The sequence below is a fragment of the Chlamydomonas reinhardtii genome, chromosome 17 (assembly GCF_000002595.2).
Source record: "Chlamydomonas reinhardtii strain CC-503 cw92 mt+ chromosome 17, whole genome shotgun sequence".
Taxonomy (NCBI): domain Eukaryota; kingdom Viridiplantae; phylum Chlorophyta; class Chlorophyceae; order Chlamydomonadales; family Chlamydomonadaceae; genus Chlamydomonas; species Chlamydomonas reinhardtii.
In genome coordinates this window covers 3,503,900-3,516,203 of record NC_057020.1, presented here as the reverse complement: position 1 = coordinate 3,516,203, position 12,304 = coordinate 3,503,900, and the positions used below count along the sequence as shown (strand labels likewise).

Here is a 12,304-nt window from a genome sequence, read left to right as displayed (position 1 = left end):
GGTGTGTGTAGGCGTGCCCAGAGGTGGCAGCGGCCGCAGCGCGGCACAACGATGGTATGCCAAGCACATGGATGCGACGTGACAAAGATGGGGCGGCCCCGCCCGGAGGCCACCTCCCCCAATCCGTTCCGGGTTCTTCTCACGGGGTGGGTGGGGGGGGGGGAAGAAAGTGCCGAACCCCATCCGAAATCGGGACCGACCGACTGACACTGACTGCACAAACCCGCTTCACATGGAGGTTCATACCCCCTTGCATACCCCTCCACAAATTCACGTGCGCGGGATTCCACCCATTGTTCCCTACATTGTTACGCCCGCCCGCCCAATTTGCATCACACCCAATCCAGGCAAGGCTCCCCCGCACCGGTAGCTCCACGAATAGCCCTAGAGAGCCTGAGTGAGGGGCTCTATCGCGCTGTGCCATCCGGACTGCGCTCTCGGCACACGCGGGAATCAATCCGCGCAAGGTCCCTCAACCTGCCCACCCCTGGACTCAGCCCCAAGGGCCCCGTTCCACACCCGTTATGTGTTTCATGGACAGCGTGCATCAACACCACACATGTTGCATGATAAATGCGCATCAGCGCGCGAGGGTCCCGCCATCTCAAAGCGCATGCGTCGAATTAGCTCTCCGCCTCTCCCACGCTTTGTTTGTGCTTACTACGGCATAACAGGCGTAACCCCTGCAGCCGAAGGTTTGCGGAACTGCCTGAGCTTTCTTCGCGCCAGTCAACTGTCCACTCACTCCACTCGCTTCTCGATTCGGCTGATCTGGACCTGCCGCCTCTTTATCGGAATCGGAATCAACTGCTGCTTGGAAATCTACGGCTGGGCATCTGCGCAGTAAGCACTAAGCACTATGTGCAATGCAACGAAGGACAAAAAACAGCAAGGCCATCAAACCACCATCTGCCTCAACGGTGTGAGGCAGCGTAGGCCCACCTGGAGGGGAAACAAACTCCTGGTCAACCTAAACAGAGATACGTCCCGCACTTCCCCACCATTTGGCTTCTGAGTAAGTACGGCAGTGTCCAATGAAGCAAACCCACGTGGCAACAACATTGATGCCCGCGCAGAGCACCCACCAGCAACCAAACAATGGAAGTACGCGTGGCAACACCTTGACAACCCGTGTCATAGTCAAAGGCGACACTCCCCACTTACGCTAGGCTCTTGCCTCGCAGCACAAGAAAGCAACACCATACACACCGCTTCACTTCTTATGAATGCGACATTACAAGAAGGGACAGTCCGACAAGCAAGCAAGGGTGCCCAGCACCCAGGTCAAGAGGGACCATCACTTTTTATGCTTCTTAGCGCCCGCCCCATTGGCCGGCTCGCGGCTCTGCGCCGCCACCAGGCGCGCATACGAGCCGTCCAGCGCCATCAGCTCATCGTGCGTGCCCTTCTCAAGCACCTGGCCGCGGTACACCACAGCAATGGTGTTGGCGTGTCGGATGGTGGACAGGCGGTGCGCAATGACGATGGAGGTGCGCCCCAGCATAATCCGGTCCAGCGCCGCCTGCACCACCGCCTCGCTGCGGGCGTCTAGCGCCGACGTTGCCTCGTCCAGGAGCAAGAGCTGAATATCACGAAGGCACAAGGCAGCGGGTGGACCGCGCGATGCTTACAGAAGCAACGGAACCAGTGAGATGCGGCAAGCAAGCAAACAGCCTGCACGTAGCCGGCCGGACACAGGTGTTCCGCCTCAGCTCACCTTGGGGTTCTTCACGACGGCGCGCGCAATGGCCACGCGCTGCTTTTGGCCGCCACTCAGCTGAATGCCGCCCTCGCCCACATTTGTGTTGTACTTCTCCGGAAGAGCCTCAATGAATGCGAGGGCATTTGCGGCCTCTGCGCGCGCAAAGCGGCAGGGACATGTGGGTCAAACGGAAGACGAGCCTTCCTATCGTATGCATACCCAACAGCAACTCTCCTCCTTGATCTCGCCGCCGCCTCACCTGCCGCCGCCTGGAGTTCCGCCTGCGTGGCATCCGGCTTGCCGATGCGGATGTTGTCCGCGACGGTGCCGTTGAACAGCAGCGGCTCCTGGCTCACCAGCCCAATCTACAGGCGGTGTCATACGTAGCACTCAGTCAGTCGCAGCTGTGCAAGGCCCGCTCATGCCCACTAGCCTCTTCGTTTGGCGCAGCGTTGCCACACGAGGAACCACCCTCCTCTGCTCGCCCGCACCTGTGCGCGCAGGTATCTGAGATTGTAGTCACGCACGTCCATGCCGTCGAGCAGCACACTGCCGGCCAGCGGGTCGTAGAAGCGCTCAATCAAGCCCACAACCGTTGACTTGCCGCTGCCGCTCTCGCCCACCAGCGCTGTCACACAGCCGGCGGTCATGGTCAGGTTGAAGTTGTTGAAGATGATCACGCTGGGGCGGCTCGGGTAGGCAAAGCGGACGTCGCGGAACTCAATCTCGCCGGAGATGCTCTGCGGGCACCAACATGGCGACGACCACGCACGGCATGTAAATGTGTGCACGTGCATGCAGACGGCGACTGCTGTAACAGCAACAAGCTCTCAACTGTGTTTTAGTCGATGCGTCTTACCGATGCGTCCGGCTCCTTGCCGCCCTCTGCGGAGCTGTCAATCACGGGCTTGCGATCCATGATGGGGAAGATGCGCTGCACGGCCGCCTTGGCGTTGCCTAGGTCGGGGAAGGTGCGTGTGGCCTGCGCCATACCCATGGCCGCTAGCATGATCACCAAGTAGGCCTTAAGACTGCCCTCAAAATCGGTCCAACCGTGGTTAATCTCCTGGCCCATGAAGTAGATGATCAGGCAGTACATGCCTGATGGAGTGCAGGTAGGGCATAGACGGAGCGCGTGGGGGCTTCAGGCATGGCTGGAGGAGGAACGGCTATGACAAGGGATGCTTTAGCTTGCCGGCGCATCGCTAGTGGACGTGTGCGGCAAACTGCGCATGGCTGCTGCGGCTTGTGTGCTCACCAAACATGACGAAGTTGGAGTAGGCGAAGGACAGGCCAGACACGTTGCTCTGGCGCACCAGCAGGCCGTTGGCGTGTGACTGCAATCATGGGGCCACGCAATACAGGTCAGCAGGCAATAAGGCACGCAAAAGACACAACACAAACGATCGCGCGGCATGCTTAGGAGCGAGGTAAACTTCAGCAAGTGGACCACTCACGATCATCTTCTCATAGGAGCCGGCGATGAAGCCCTGCAGGTTGTAGGCGTGGATGACGCGGATGGAGGAGAAGGCCTCCGTCACCATCTGGTTGGCGCCGGCGTACAGCTTGTCGGCGTCGCTGGTGAAGCCGGTGTGGAACTTGAGGTGGATCACCATTGAGACGATGATCAGTGGGAAGACACCTGTAGCCGTGTGGGCATACGGCATACCGCATGCGGCCGAGCCATGGCATGCGGGTGCACAGAGCAACAGGCGTGCCGGTGCTTTGCAGAGCAATCAAGTGGCGGCCCTTGCGACCCGCCTAGCCGCCCCACCCTGTATGTTGCGGCCTTGGCACCCCATCGACCAGCTCCGGCCGCTACGCAAGTGCTGCTCTCCTGCCGCGCACCCGTGATGAGCAGGGCCATTCGCCAGTCGTAGGCAAAGGCAATAAGGTACCCGAGCACCAGCGTGGATATGTTCTGCGCGTGCGTGGCGATAACAGCACGACAGCCAACACGTGCGCTAAGCGGCTGAACACGTTACCCAGAAACATGGCTACCGTAGTAACGCATCCTGCCATTCACTTGCACAGGGGACCTTGCCACCCAGCGCCACGCGTGCAGGAGCCCGATCCGTGCGTGGTCCAGCGCGCAGGTAGATAGGAGCAACCACACAGGGTCTGGGTGCTCGGGTTAGTCGAGTCGGCCGCGCACCTGAAACGCCACCCCGGCCACGTCGCCCACGGCTCCGCGCACGTGAGCGGCATCCGTGGCCAGATTGGCAGTCAGCTTGCCGCTGCTGTGCTTGACTTCATCGAACCAGGCCACCTGCAGCAGCCGTGCATAGCAGCAAGTGACGTCTCAGCAGACGCGGCTCCATCTTGCCATGCACTCCCGCAAACGCCCACAAGCAATGTGCATGCATTCCCAATTCCTGAAGCTTTCACGCCACACATGTCACACGCACCCTCCGCGCACCTCCTGCCGCAGGATTGAGCCAAAGAGCTGCACGCGCACGCGGCCGGACACCGCCTGCGCCACGCGGCCGAACGCCACCTGCTGCACCACGGCCGACAGGAAGGCGGCCACCGCGATGACGAGGAACATCCAGCAGTAGAACGAAGCCCTGGAGATGAGCTCGTCCTGCGCATTCCACAAACCGTACCGCCGTAATTGCACATCAATCAGGGGTGGCAGCATAAGCAGCAAGCAAGGCAAGCCCGCTGGCAGCATGCGGAGCGTGGGGTTCCCCATTGCCAAGCGCGCCGTTGCCCCCAGCTCCATACTCGCTCGTGCCCGCCTTGATTGTGCCTAGACTAGACCGTGTCCGTGCTTACAATCAACTCCCCCACACCCGCTCGCTCCCCTCGTTACATCAAAACTTATAGAGACTAGAGAAACCACCCCGACCTACCATGTCACTTATGTAGAAAATGGCGATCATGGATGCAAACGTGAAGCCGAAGGCCGGGTGCTGCGCGCCGCTGACTGCTGACGCGATGCAACCAATCGCAATCACGAGGTACTCTCCCTCCGCGTACTTCAGCAAACGTTTGAACGGCACCTCGTATGGCGTCTCGGACTCCTCCTTGCGGTCGTCAGCCTCCACGCCAACTACCTTTGTCGCAGCGGCGGCTGCAGCCGCCGCCGCGCTGCCCGCTGCAGCCGCCTTGGTCACGCCCCCCGCTGCCCCGAGTTTGGAGTCTGGCCCCGGTGGCCCTCCTGTGCCAGGGATCGCGATCGCAAGAGATCCTGGCGGCGCGGAGCCCTGCCGCGAGGCTCCTGCAACGGCGGCTCCTCCCGTGTTCGGCGCCGTGTGCATCGCCTTGCCCAGGTCCTGCTCCTGCACACCCGCACCACCACCGCCATCCGCCAGCGTGTCCACCAGGGCAGCAGCCCTGCCCGCCGCTGCCGGCGGCGGCGCTGCACCCGCTGCAACGGCCCCTAGCCGCTCCGGCGCATCCGAGCTCTCCTCCTCCGCACCCTCCTCTACCGCATGGGCCGCTCCCACCTCGCCCGCCTCCTCCGCCGCCTGCTGCAGCTGCTTGGCCTCCATCTGCAGCTTGACCAGCACGCTGTAGGCGCCGTCGGGGTCCCGCAGCAGCTCCTCGTGCGTGCCCTGCTCCACGATGCGGCCGCCCTGCACCACCGCGATGGAGTCGGCGTTCTTGATGGTGGACAGCCGGTGCGCCACCACCACCGTGGTCCGCCCCACCACCAGCCGGTCCAGCGCCGCCTGCACCAGCGCCTCGCTGCGAGTGTCCAGCGCAGACGTCGCCTCGTCCAGCAACATAACCTGAAGGGAGCATGGAAAGGAGGGGTAGATGGATGGAGCGAGGTCATGATGAGGTCCTGAGTGCGGCCATGTTTAGACGGCTCCATTATTCGTGCGTAAATCACCCAGAGCAGCTCACCTTCGGGCTCTTGAGGATGGCGCGCGCAATGGCAATGCGCTGCTTCTGGCCGCCACTCAGCTGCACACCGCGTTCGCCGACCTGCAAAGGTATGACATCACAAATGGCATGTGAGTATCCACTACGCTGCACACAAACGCATTCTGCCCGGCCTCGCTCCACCGCCGCCCGTCCCGGCGCCCCATGATGCTACGCACCTGCGTCTCGTAGCCCTGGGGCAGGTTGCTGATGAAGGTGTGCGCGTTGGCGGCGCGCGCCGCCGCCTCCACCTCCTCCGCCGACGCGTTCTTTGTGCCGATGGCGATGTTCTCATAGATGGTGGTCGCGAACAGCGTGGGCTCCTGCGACACCAGCCCCACCTGGTTGCGCAGCCAGCGCAGCGGCAGCGAGCGCAGGTCCATGCCGTCCAGCGTCACCGTGCCAGCCAGCGGGTCATAGAAGCGCTCAATAAGCTGCACCACAGTGGACTTGCCGCTGCCGCTGCTGCCCACAAGCGCCACTGTCTTGCCGGCGGGCACGTGCAGGTTGAACCGGTCAAAGAGCAGCACGTCAGGGCGCGACGGGTACGCGAAGTCCACGTCGATCAGCTGTACCTCGCCACGCACACTGGCAGGCGGCTCAATCAGCGCCACGTGCTCCGCCGGCGCCACGCGGTGCCCGCCGATGGCCGCCTTCCCGCCCTCCACGTCGCCGCCGGCCGCCTTGGCGTTCGTCAGCTGCAGCTGCTGCGGCTGCTTGGGCTGGGTGGGCTTGCCGCCGGCCGCCACCTGCTCCTCCTCCAGCAGCTCGGCGCCGATGGTGGGCTGGCGGTCAATCACACGGAACATGCGGCCGCCGGCCGAGCGGCCCTTGGCGAAGTATTCTAAATTCGGAGCCGCCTGGCCCAGTGCGAAACCGCCCATCAGCGTGGACACCATCACCTGCGTGTGTGTGGGACGCATTTGCTTGAGTCGAAATGATGCAAGCAATGCAACTGCTGGCGCCCTACCTTACCATGACAAACAAAGCGCGCGGACATTACAGCCGCCGCACTTACCATGAGGACCTGGCCACCGGTGTAGGCACCCGCGGCGATGCGATATGCTCCGAATATGAGGCCCACGGCGTAGGTGCCGTACACGACCATGTTGATGCCGCCGAAGCTCAAGCCCGAGACCCACGACTGCCGCAGGCCCTGAAGGGAATGAAATGAAAAATGTGGAGTGTCATGCATGACCTGCTGTTGATGAGGCCCCATGCGAGGTAGGAGCCCACGCCGCCATGTGCCGCAGGCACACCGCAAGGCGGCCCGGTGCTAGCCGGAAGATTGTTCATCTCTTACAACTTGCGGCCGCCAGTTCCTACCGAGCCACGCCTACACGACGCCGAGCCCGTCCAGCAGCCCGCCCGCTGGGTCTTGTGTCCTTGGGATTGGAGTAAGCGATCCTTCCCCTCCCCACCCACCCTGCGCAGCCCCAGCCAACTCCGCCAACAGCCCACGACCTGCGCCCACCATTTTGCGCGGCAGCTCCAGCGCCTTGCCGTACTGCTGCATGGCCGCCTGCTCCCGGTTGTAGGCCGCCACAGTGCGGATCTGGGAGATGTTCTGCTGCGCAATGGCGCTGGCCTGCAAGGGGCGCGGAGCCACACAGGGCGGTAGGTGAGTTGCGGTGTGCGGTGGTTGCCAGGAGCCAGGATCCGGCGCGCGGCAGGGACCTATGCGGTTGCTAAACCCCGTCATCCCGCCCGGCGGCCGTGGCCCCTGCCGAGCATATGTGCTGTTCCCCCGTAGTTCCGCGCCCCCTGCCAGCACACAGCCACCAACCCTGCTCCGGCCTTCAGCACGACGTCGCGCACGCACACGCACCTCGGCATACGCCTTGGAGGACGCCGCTGTGGCTTTCTCCGTGCCTTTCGCCAGCACGCCGCCAATGGCCGCCGTGAACGGCATGCAGCCCACCATCACCAGGGCCATCTCCCAGCCCTTGGTGAAGCCAATGACCAGGCCCACCACAAACGTGGCACTGCACGGCACAAGTAGTGGAGGAGACCGTGCGTCCTTGTCACGCAACACGCCACGTTTCCTAGCTGAGGACCGGACAGGAGGATCCTGCATGCCCTCTCGCTCTCACCCACCATTCCCCCCTTCAACCTACACCCGGCCGCCTGCCGCTTCCGCCCCTCTCTGCGCACCTGGGCTCCCTCCTCCGCCATCCACCCCTGCCCTTCCCATCCCCTTCCCTCCCCTTCACCCCCTCCCAGGCTCAGGCAAGTAACCTCCCTCCCTCCCTGACCCTCCCGCTGCCCCCGCCCCCGCCACCTCCACCCCACCTGTGGTGCAGGAACGCGCCCAGCTTCTCGCTGATGGCGTTCTGCACGTCGATGCTGTCCTCGTTCAGGCCCTGCACCAGGCCGCCGGTGGTGGAGTGCACGTCGAAGAACGCCACGTCCTGGTGCAGCACCGCGCGCAGGAAGCGGGTGCGCAGCCGGTTCGCCTGCCGGTTGCCAGTGTACATCCACAGGCAGCATTCGAGGTAGCTGCCGACGGCTGCGCCGGCGGCGAGGTAGAGGAATTTGAGGGTGACGTCGGTGACTGAGGACATGAAGTTCCCGGAGCCGGGGGAACCGAAAGTGTCTGTGGGTGAAGGTGGGCAAGGTGGGTGCAGGCCGTGGTGGGTGCGGGGGATGTATGGTAAGAGGGGTATGGTTAGGGTGTGTGTGGGTGTGTGCGTGATGCGAACTGTGCATGTTCGATTGATTGGTTTCACATGGCGGGTTGTTGATGGGCACATAGGGTTGAGAGGTTGCAAGACAGGGGTAAGGGCGTGCGTGCTGCAGGGGTGACAACGGCCGCTTGTGCGCGTGCGTGGCGGCTGAACGTGACACACGCCGGTTGCGTACCCACCGGTGAAGTTGCCAAAGAATATAGCCACGAGTGGCAGCAGCGCCCCTGAAGTGCGTCAGCGGCGGCAAGGACGAGGAAAGTATACACGCGTGCAAGGTAACAAATGCATGCTGGGGCCCATCAACCGCCTACGCAGCTTCCTTCACCCGGTGACACTTCCTGCTTGTGGCCGTCCCTACCGTTTCCTAGGGCGGCGATAGTCCCGATGACGATCATCAGTGCATCCCAGCGGTCTGCAGTGCTGCAAAGCATCCATGTCAGCGCGTGAAAATAAAGAAGAAAATGCAATGCCCAAGAACCCAACCTGAAAAGGCGCCGGAAGGACACGGGCGGTATTTCTTCCTTATCCACATGTTCATTGTGCTCCGGTATGGGCTCCGTGACGTGCTCCAAATTTTCAATTGTCTCCGGATGTTCCGGCGTATTGGCCGGTCTGTGTGAAATAACGGCTTTGAGCGTCATGGTATCAGTATTTGGTCAAGCAAAGCAAGGCATTTTAAGCGACCCGCGAAGGGTTGGAAAAAGGTCAAAAGGGCGGGGTCCCTGTCGGACTCCGGTCTCAGCAGTGTGGCGGAACGCGAGGTTTCAGAGTGGTTGAATGCGAGACTAAGTTCGCGAGGTAAAAGAAGGTGCGCAAACTCGATGCGCGTCGGGTCCTGACAAAGAAGCTGGAGGTCATCATGAGTTGGCGCCCTTACGTGAACCGAATTGAACTGCGAGTTATCGACACGAGGGAGCCCCTGGGCTAATGTATAGCATACTACACATGTCAATACGCGGCGAAAGCCGAAAGCAGGGCGGCACATGCGGCAGCAAAACCCGAAGCAGCTGCGCTCTCTCCGGCCTGGGTCCAGAGCCACACCCACCAAAGGCACCAATAAAACTTGCAGCTGCATCCACTTCCCGCCTCACGATAAAGACACACCTGCACCTCAGCGCACTATACAGTCGCGCCCTGCTTCCACGGCCCTGCACCAAGGCCGCCTCGACGCGCTCAAAAGTCGCGGAAGGACATTTTGGGGTCGAAGTTTGGGTCCCGGCGCCGCCCACGGCCGCGGCCCCGGCCCCGCCCACGGCCGCGCCCGCGCGGCCCCACGCGCCGCGCTGCGAAGGCGTGCGCGTTCTTCACCTCGCACAGCTTTGACACCTCCTCGTCGCACACCACACACACGCCCGTCATCTTGCTGCCGTCCTCCGCCTCCGCCGCCAGTGCGGGCGGCAGCGCCCCCTTCTTGAAGTCCAGGTCCAGCAGGCGCCCGCCGCAGTCCTGGGAGGGAGAGAGTTGGAGAATAAGAGTGAGGAGGGCAGCGAGAGTCGGATAGGATGGGTTGAGTTCCACGAGTCCACACAATGTTGCAGCACCTTTGTGGCGCGTATGTGTACGTCAGTATGTGGCATGTTGGTTCACGGGGAGGCCGGACCCCCACACCGCAACGCCACAAGGCGCGGAGCTTCAGCCCCAGTCACCGCAGTCCCCACCCACCCCCGCCTGCTGGCCCGCCTGCAACCTCCCTCCCCAACCCCTCCTGCTCCCTATAAATGTCCCGCATTGTGTTAAAGAGCACAAGCAACACAAAGCGCAAAGACAGTGCATGCGTGTGTGTGTGTTCCGCGCACCTCGCACGTGTCTCGTGTGACCTTGACGCTGTGCATGTTGGCTGGCAGGTACATGAGGAAGTTGCAGCGGTTGCAGTCCAGACGCGACCGGCCCGCGCCGCCGGCGCCCGACACCGGGTCCAGCACCACCGTGCCTACCTCGCAGGTGGGGTTGGGGCTGTGCGCGGGAGGCGCGCGTGTAAGGGGAGGGAGAGAGGGCATGGTGCGGGGGTTGGTGGTGGCGGCGGTGGTGAGTGGATGGGTGGGTGACGGCGGCGGGAGGCTCGAGGTGGAAGGGAGGTAGGAGGAGGTTGGGCGCAGGGCAACGGGCTGGCCGTGCCTCCCAGTGGATGGGCGACACGACACATGCTTGTGTTGCGTTTTTTTTCAAGCACATCGACAACATGGGGGCGTAACCGCGGCACATACCTCCCCGTCCAGTCCCTGGCGGCAGCCATGTCGAATCCAAAGCACACAACCTGTGCCCCAACTGCCGAAACCCACTGCCGAAACCCACTTTGCAGCGCCATGCCCCAGTTCATCGCCCATTCAACCGCCCCCCCCACCCCACCCCCGAAGCACACACGACGCCTGCTCACCACTTGAACACGCCGACTGACGCCATGGAGTGCGGGCAGGTGGGGTGCGGGCACGTGGCGCAGGGCATGCCCGCCTTGCTGCCCACCGCCCCCTCCACGCCCACCTGCAGGGAGCGGGGCCGCGGGGACAGGCAGCCGGGCGGCACACCGAGTGACTGCTGGCGGGGCGCTTGAGCCCGAGGCGTTTTAATCGCAGCCGCGAGATTCGTGCTCAGGCAGGCATGCAGGCTGGGGCAAAACGCAACCAGGCGGCTGCCTCTACACGCCTGCAGCTGCTGCCTGCACACCACCCCCGCCCTGACCTTACCCCAACCCCACAGCCCCCCCTCCTTCCTTAACTAGTCATGAATGTAACTCCCCGCCCCAGGTGCTGCGCCCGCTGGCCCGCAGGCCCACACCTTCATGACTCCCTCGAAGGGCGGGTTGGAGTAGCAGAAGGGGCACAGCGGGTAGGTCTTGCCGTCGTGGCCGCTGAGGCTGAACAGCAGCAACTCGTAGCCGTCCAGCGGGCAGGCCAGGCTCTTGTACAACTTGATGGCGCCGCCCTGAGGCGGGGGGGCGGGGGAGGGGGAGACGGCGGTGCGGGTGAGGAGGGTTTTGGGGGGAGGATTGTTTTCAGCACCTCCAAGAAGGAACACAGATGCAAGCATGCATGCCAGGCGGTGGGGTTGGGGGTGGGGTCATATGCCCGAGCCCAATGAAATAGGACCAGGGGCGGGCAACGGCGGCGTGGGGGGCGTGTGTGTGAAGTGCGTGGGGTGGGCGGGGCCAGGCCCCCCGTGGTGGCGAGGGGAAGGGGAATGCCAGCCCAGGGGGATGTGTTGGCAGTCGGCCGTTGCAACAAGGACATTGTGGTGGCGGTACAGCAGGGAGTAAGCAGGGAAGGTCGGTTGCAGTCGTGCACGTGTGTGCCGGGGCGAATCGCTACCGCTGGCCGTGTGTGCGGAATCCCCACCTGCTGCCTCCATCCCGATACTCCCAAACCCCCAATCCCACTTCCCACACACGCACGCACCTGCGGCAGCGGCAGCACCTCCTCACAGGTGCTGCAGTACAGCCGCTGCGGCCGGGCCGATATGTACTTCATGTACCGCCGGCACTTGCCGCACTTGCTCAGCGGCTTGCCTGCGTGCGCGCGCGTGTGTGCTTTAGGAAATTCCAAAAAAATGGAAACGCAAAACGTGCATGCATGCCTATGTGTGTGGTGCAGTCAAGGGTGCCAGTGTGGGCTGTAGATAACAGGCACTGAGTTGTGTGTCTTCGTCCTTCGTCCACGCGCTCCGCAGCCTCTTGGCCAGAAGCCTGTAGCGCTCTCGCGGCCACTTGCCAGCCAGCCCTCATGCACTGCACCCCACAGCCCCCCACTTCTGCCACCCATATCCGTCCCCCCCCCACCCCCACCCCCCCCCCACACACGGCCCCCTCCCGCACTCACCGCTGGACGCCAGTGGCGAGAAGGACGCCTCAAACAGGCTGTCCATACGCGTCACGTGGCTCACTTGGGGGAGGGGAGGGGAGGGGAGCGCGAGCGGAGATGGGTGGAGGATTGAAGAAAAGGCAGGGAGGTGGGCGGGACGAGGCAAGGAGCCGCAGCAACACACGGGTGCCGGCGTGGTGTTGCCGGAATGCTGGTCGTAGTTGTGGTGGTTGTGGTTGTGGTGGTTGTGG

At 63.1% G+C, this 12,304-nt stretch overlaps 2 protein-coding genes across 2 annotated transcripts in view; both read right to left on the bottom strand.

The window, feature by feature from the left end:
* Nucleotides 1-40: 40 nt before the first annotated feature.
* On the bottom strand, nt 41-9,002 carry CHLRE_17g725150v5 (uncharacterized protein). The gene is made up of 20 exons (XM_043072328.1): nt 8,746-9,002; nt 8,621-8,682; nt 8,442-8,486; nt 7,868-8,171; nt 7,404-7,560; nt 7,050-7,163; nt 6,594-6,731; nt 5,755-6,477; nt 5,558-5,638; nt 4,558-5,439; nt 4,122-4,286; nt 3,858-3,971; nt 3,551-3,623; nt 3,160-3,344; nt 2,961-3,039; nt 2,562-2,803; nt 2,194-2,442; nt 1,962-2,067; nt 1,718-1,854; nt 41-1,582 (listed from the first exon to the last, which is right to left on the bottom strand). The coding sequence occupies exons 1-20, from the start codon at nt 8,901-8,903 to the stop codon at nt 1,298-1,300; spliced, it is 4,299 nt and encodes a 1,432-aa protein (XP_042914787.1). The 5' UTR covers nt 8,904-9,002; the 3' UTR covers nt 41-1,297.
* Nucleotides 9,003-9,050: 48 nt separating this feature from the next.
* The window catches only part of CHLRE_17g725100v5 (uncharacterized protein), an 11,622-nt gene continuing 8,368 nt past the window's right edge, over nt 9,051-12,304 (bottom strand). The window contains exons 20-25 of the mRNA XM_001697098.2: nt 12,072-12,134; nt 11,652-11,761; nt 11,035-11,181; nt 10,637-10,740; nt 10,059-10,215; nt 9,051-9,708 (exon numbers count right to left, since the gene is read on the bottom strand). Coding sequence (XP_001697150.2) covers nt 9,436-9,708; nt 10,059-10,215; nt 10,637-10,740; nt 11,035-11,181; nt 11,652-11,761; nt 12,072-12,134 — 854 coding nt within the window. The 3' untranslated portion in view covers nt 9,051-9,435. The remainder of the gene's footprint in view (nt 9,709-10,058; nt 10,216-10,636; nt 10,741-11,034; nt 11,182-11,651; nt 11,762-12,071; nt 12,135-12,304) is intronic.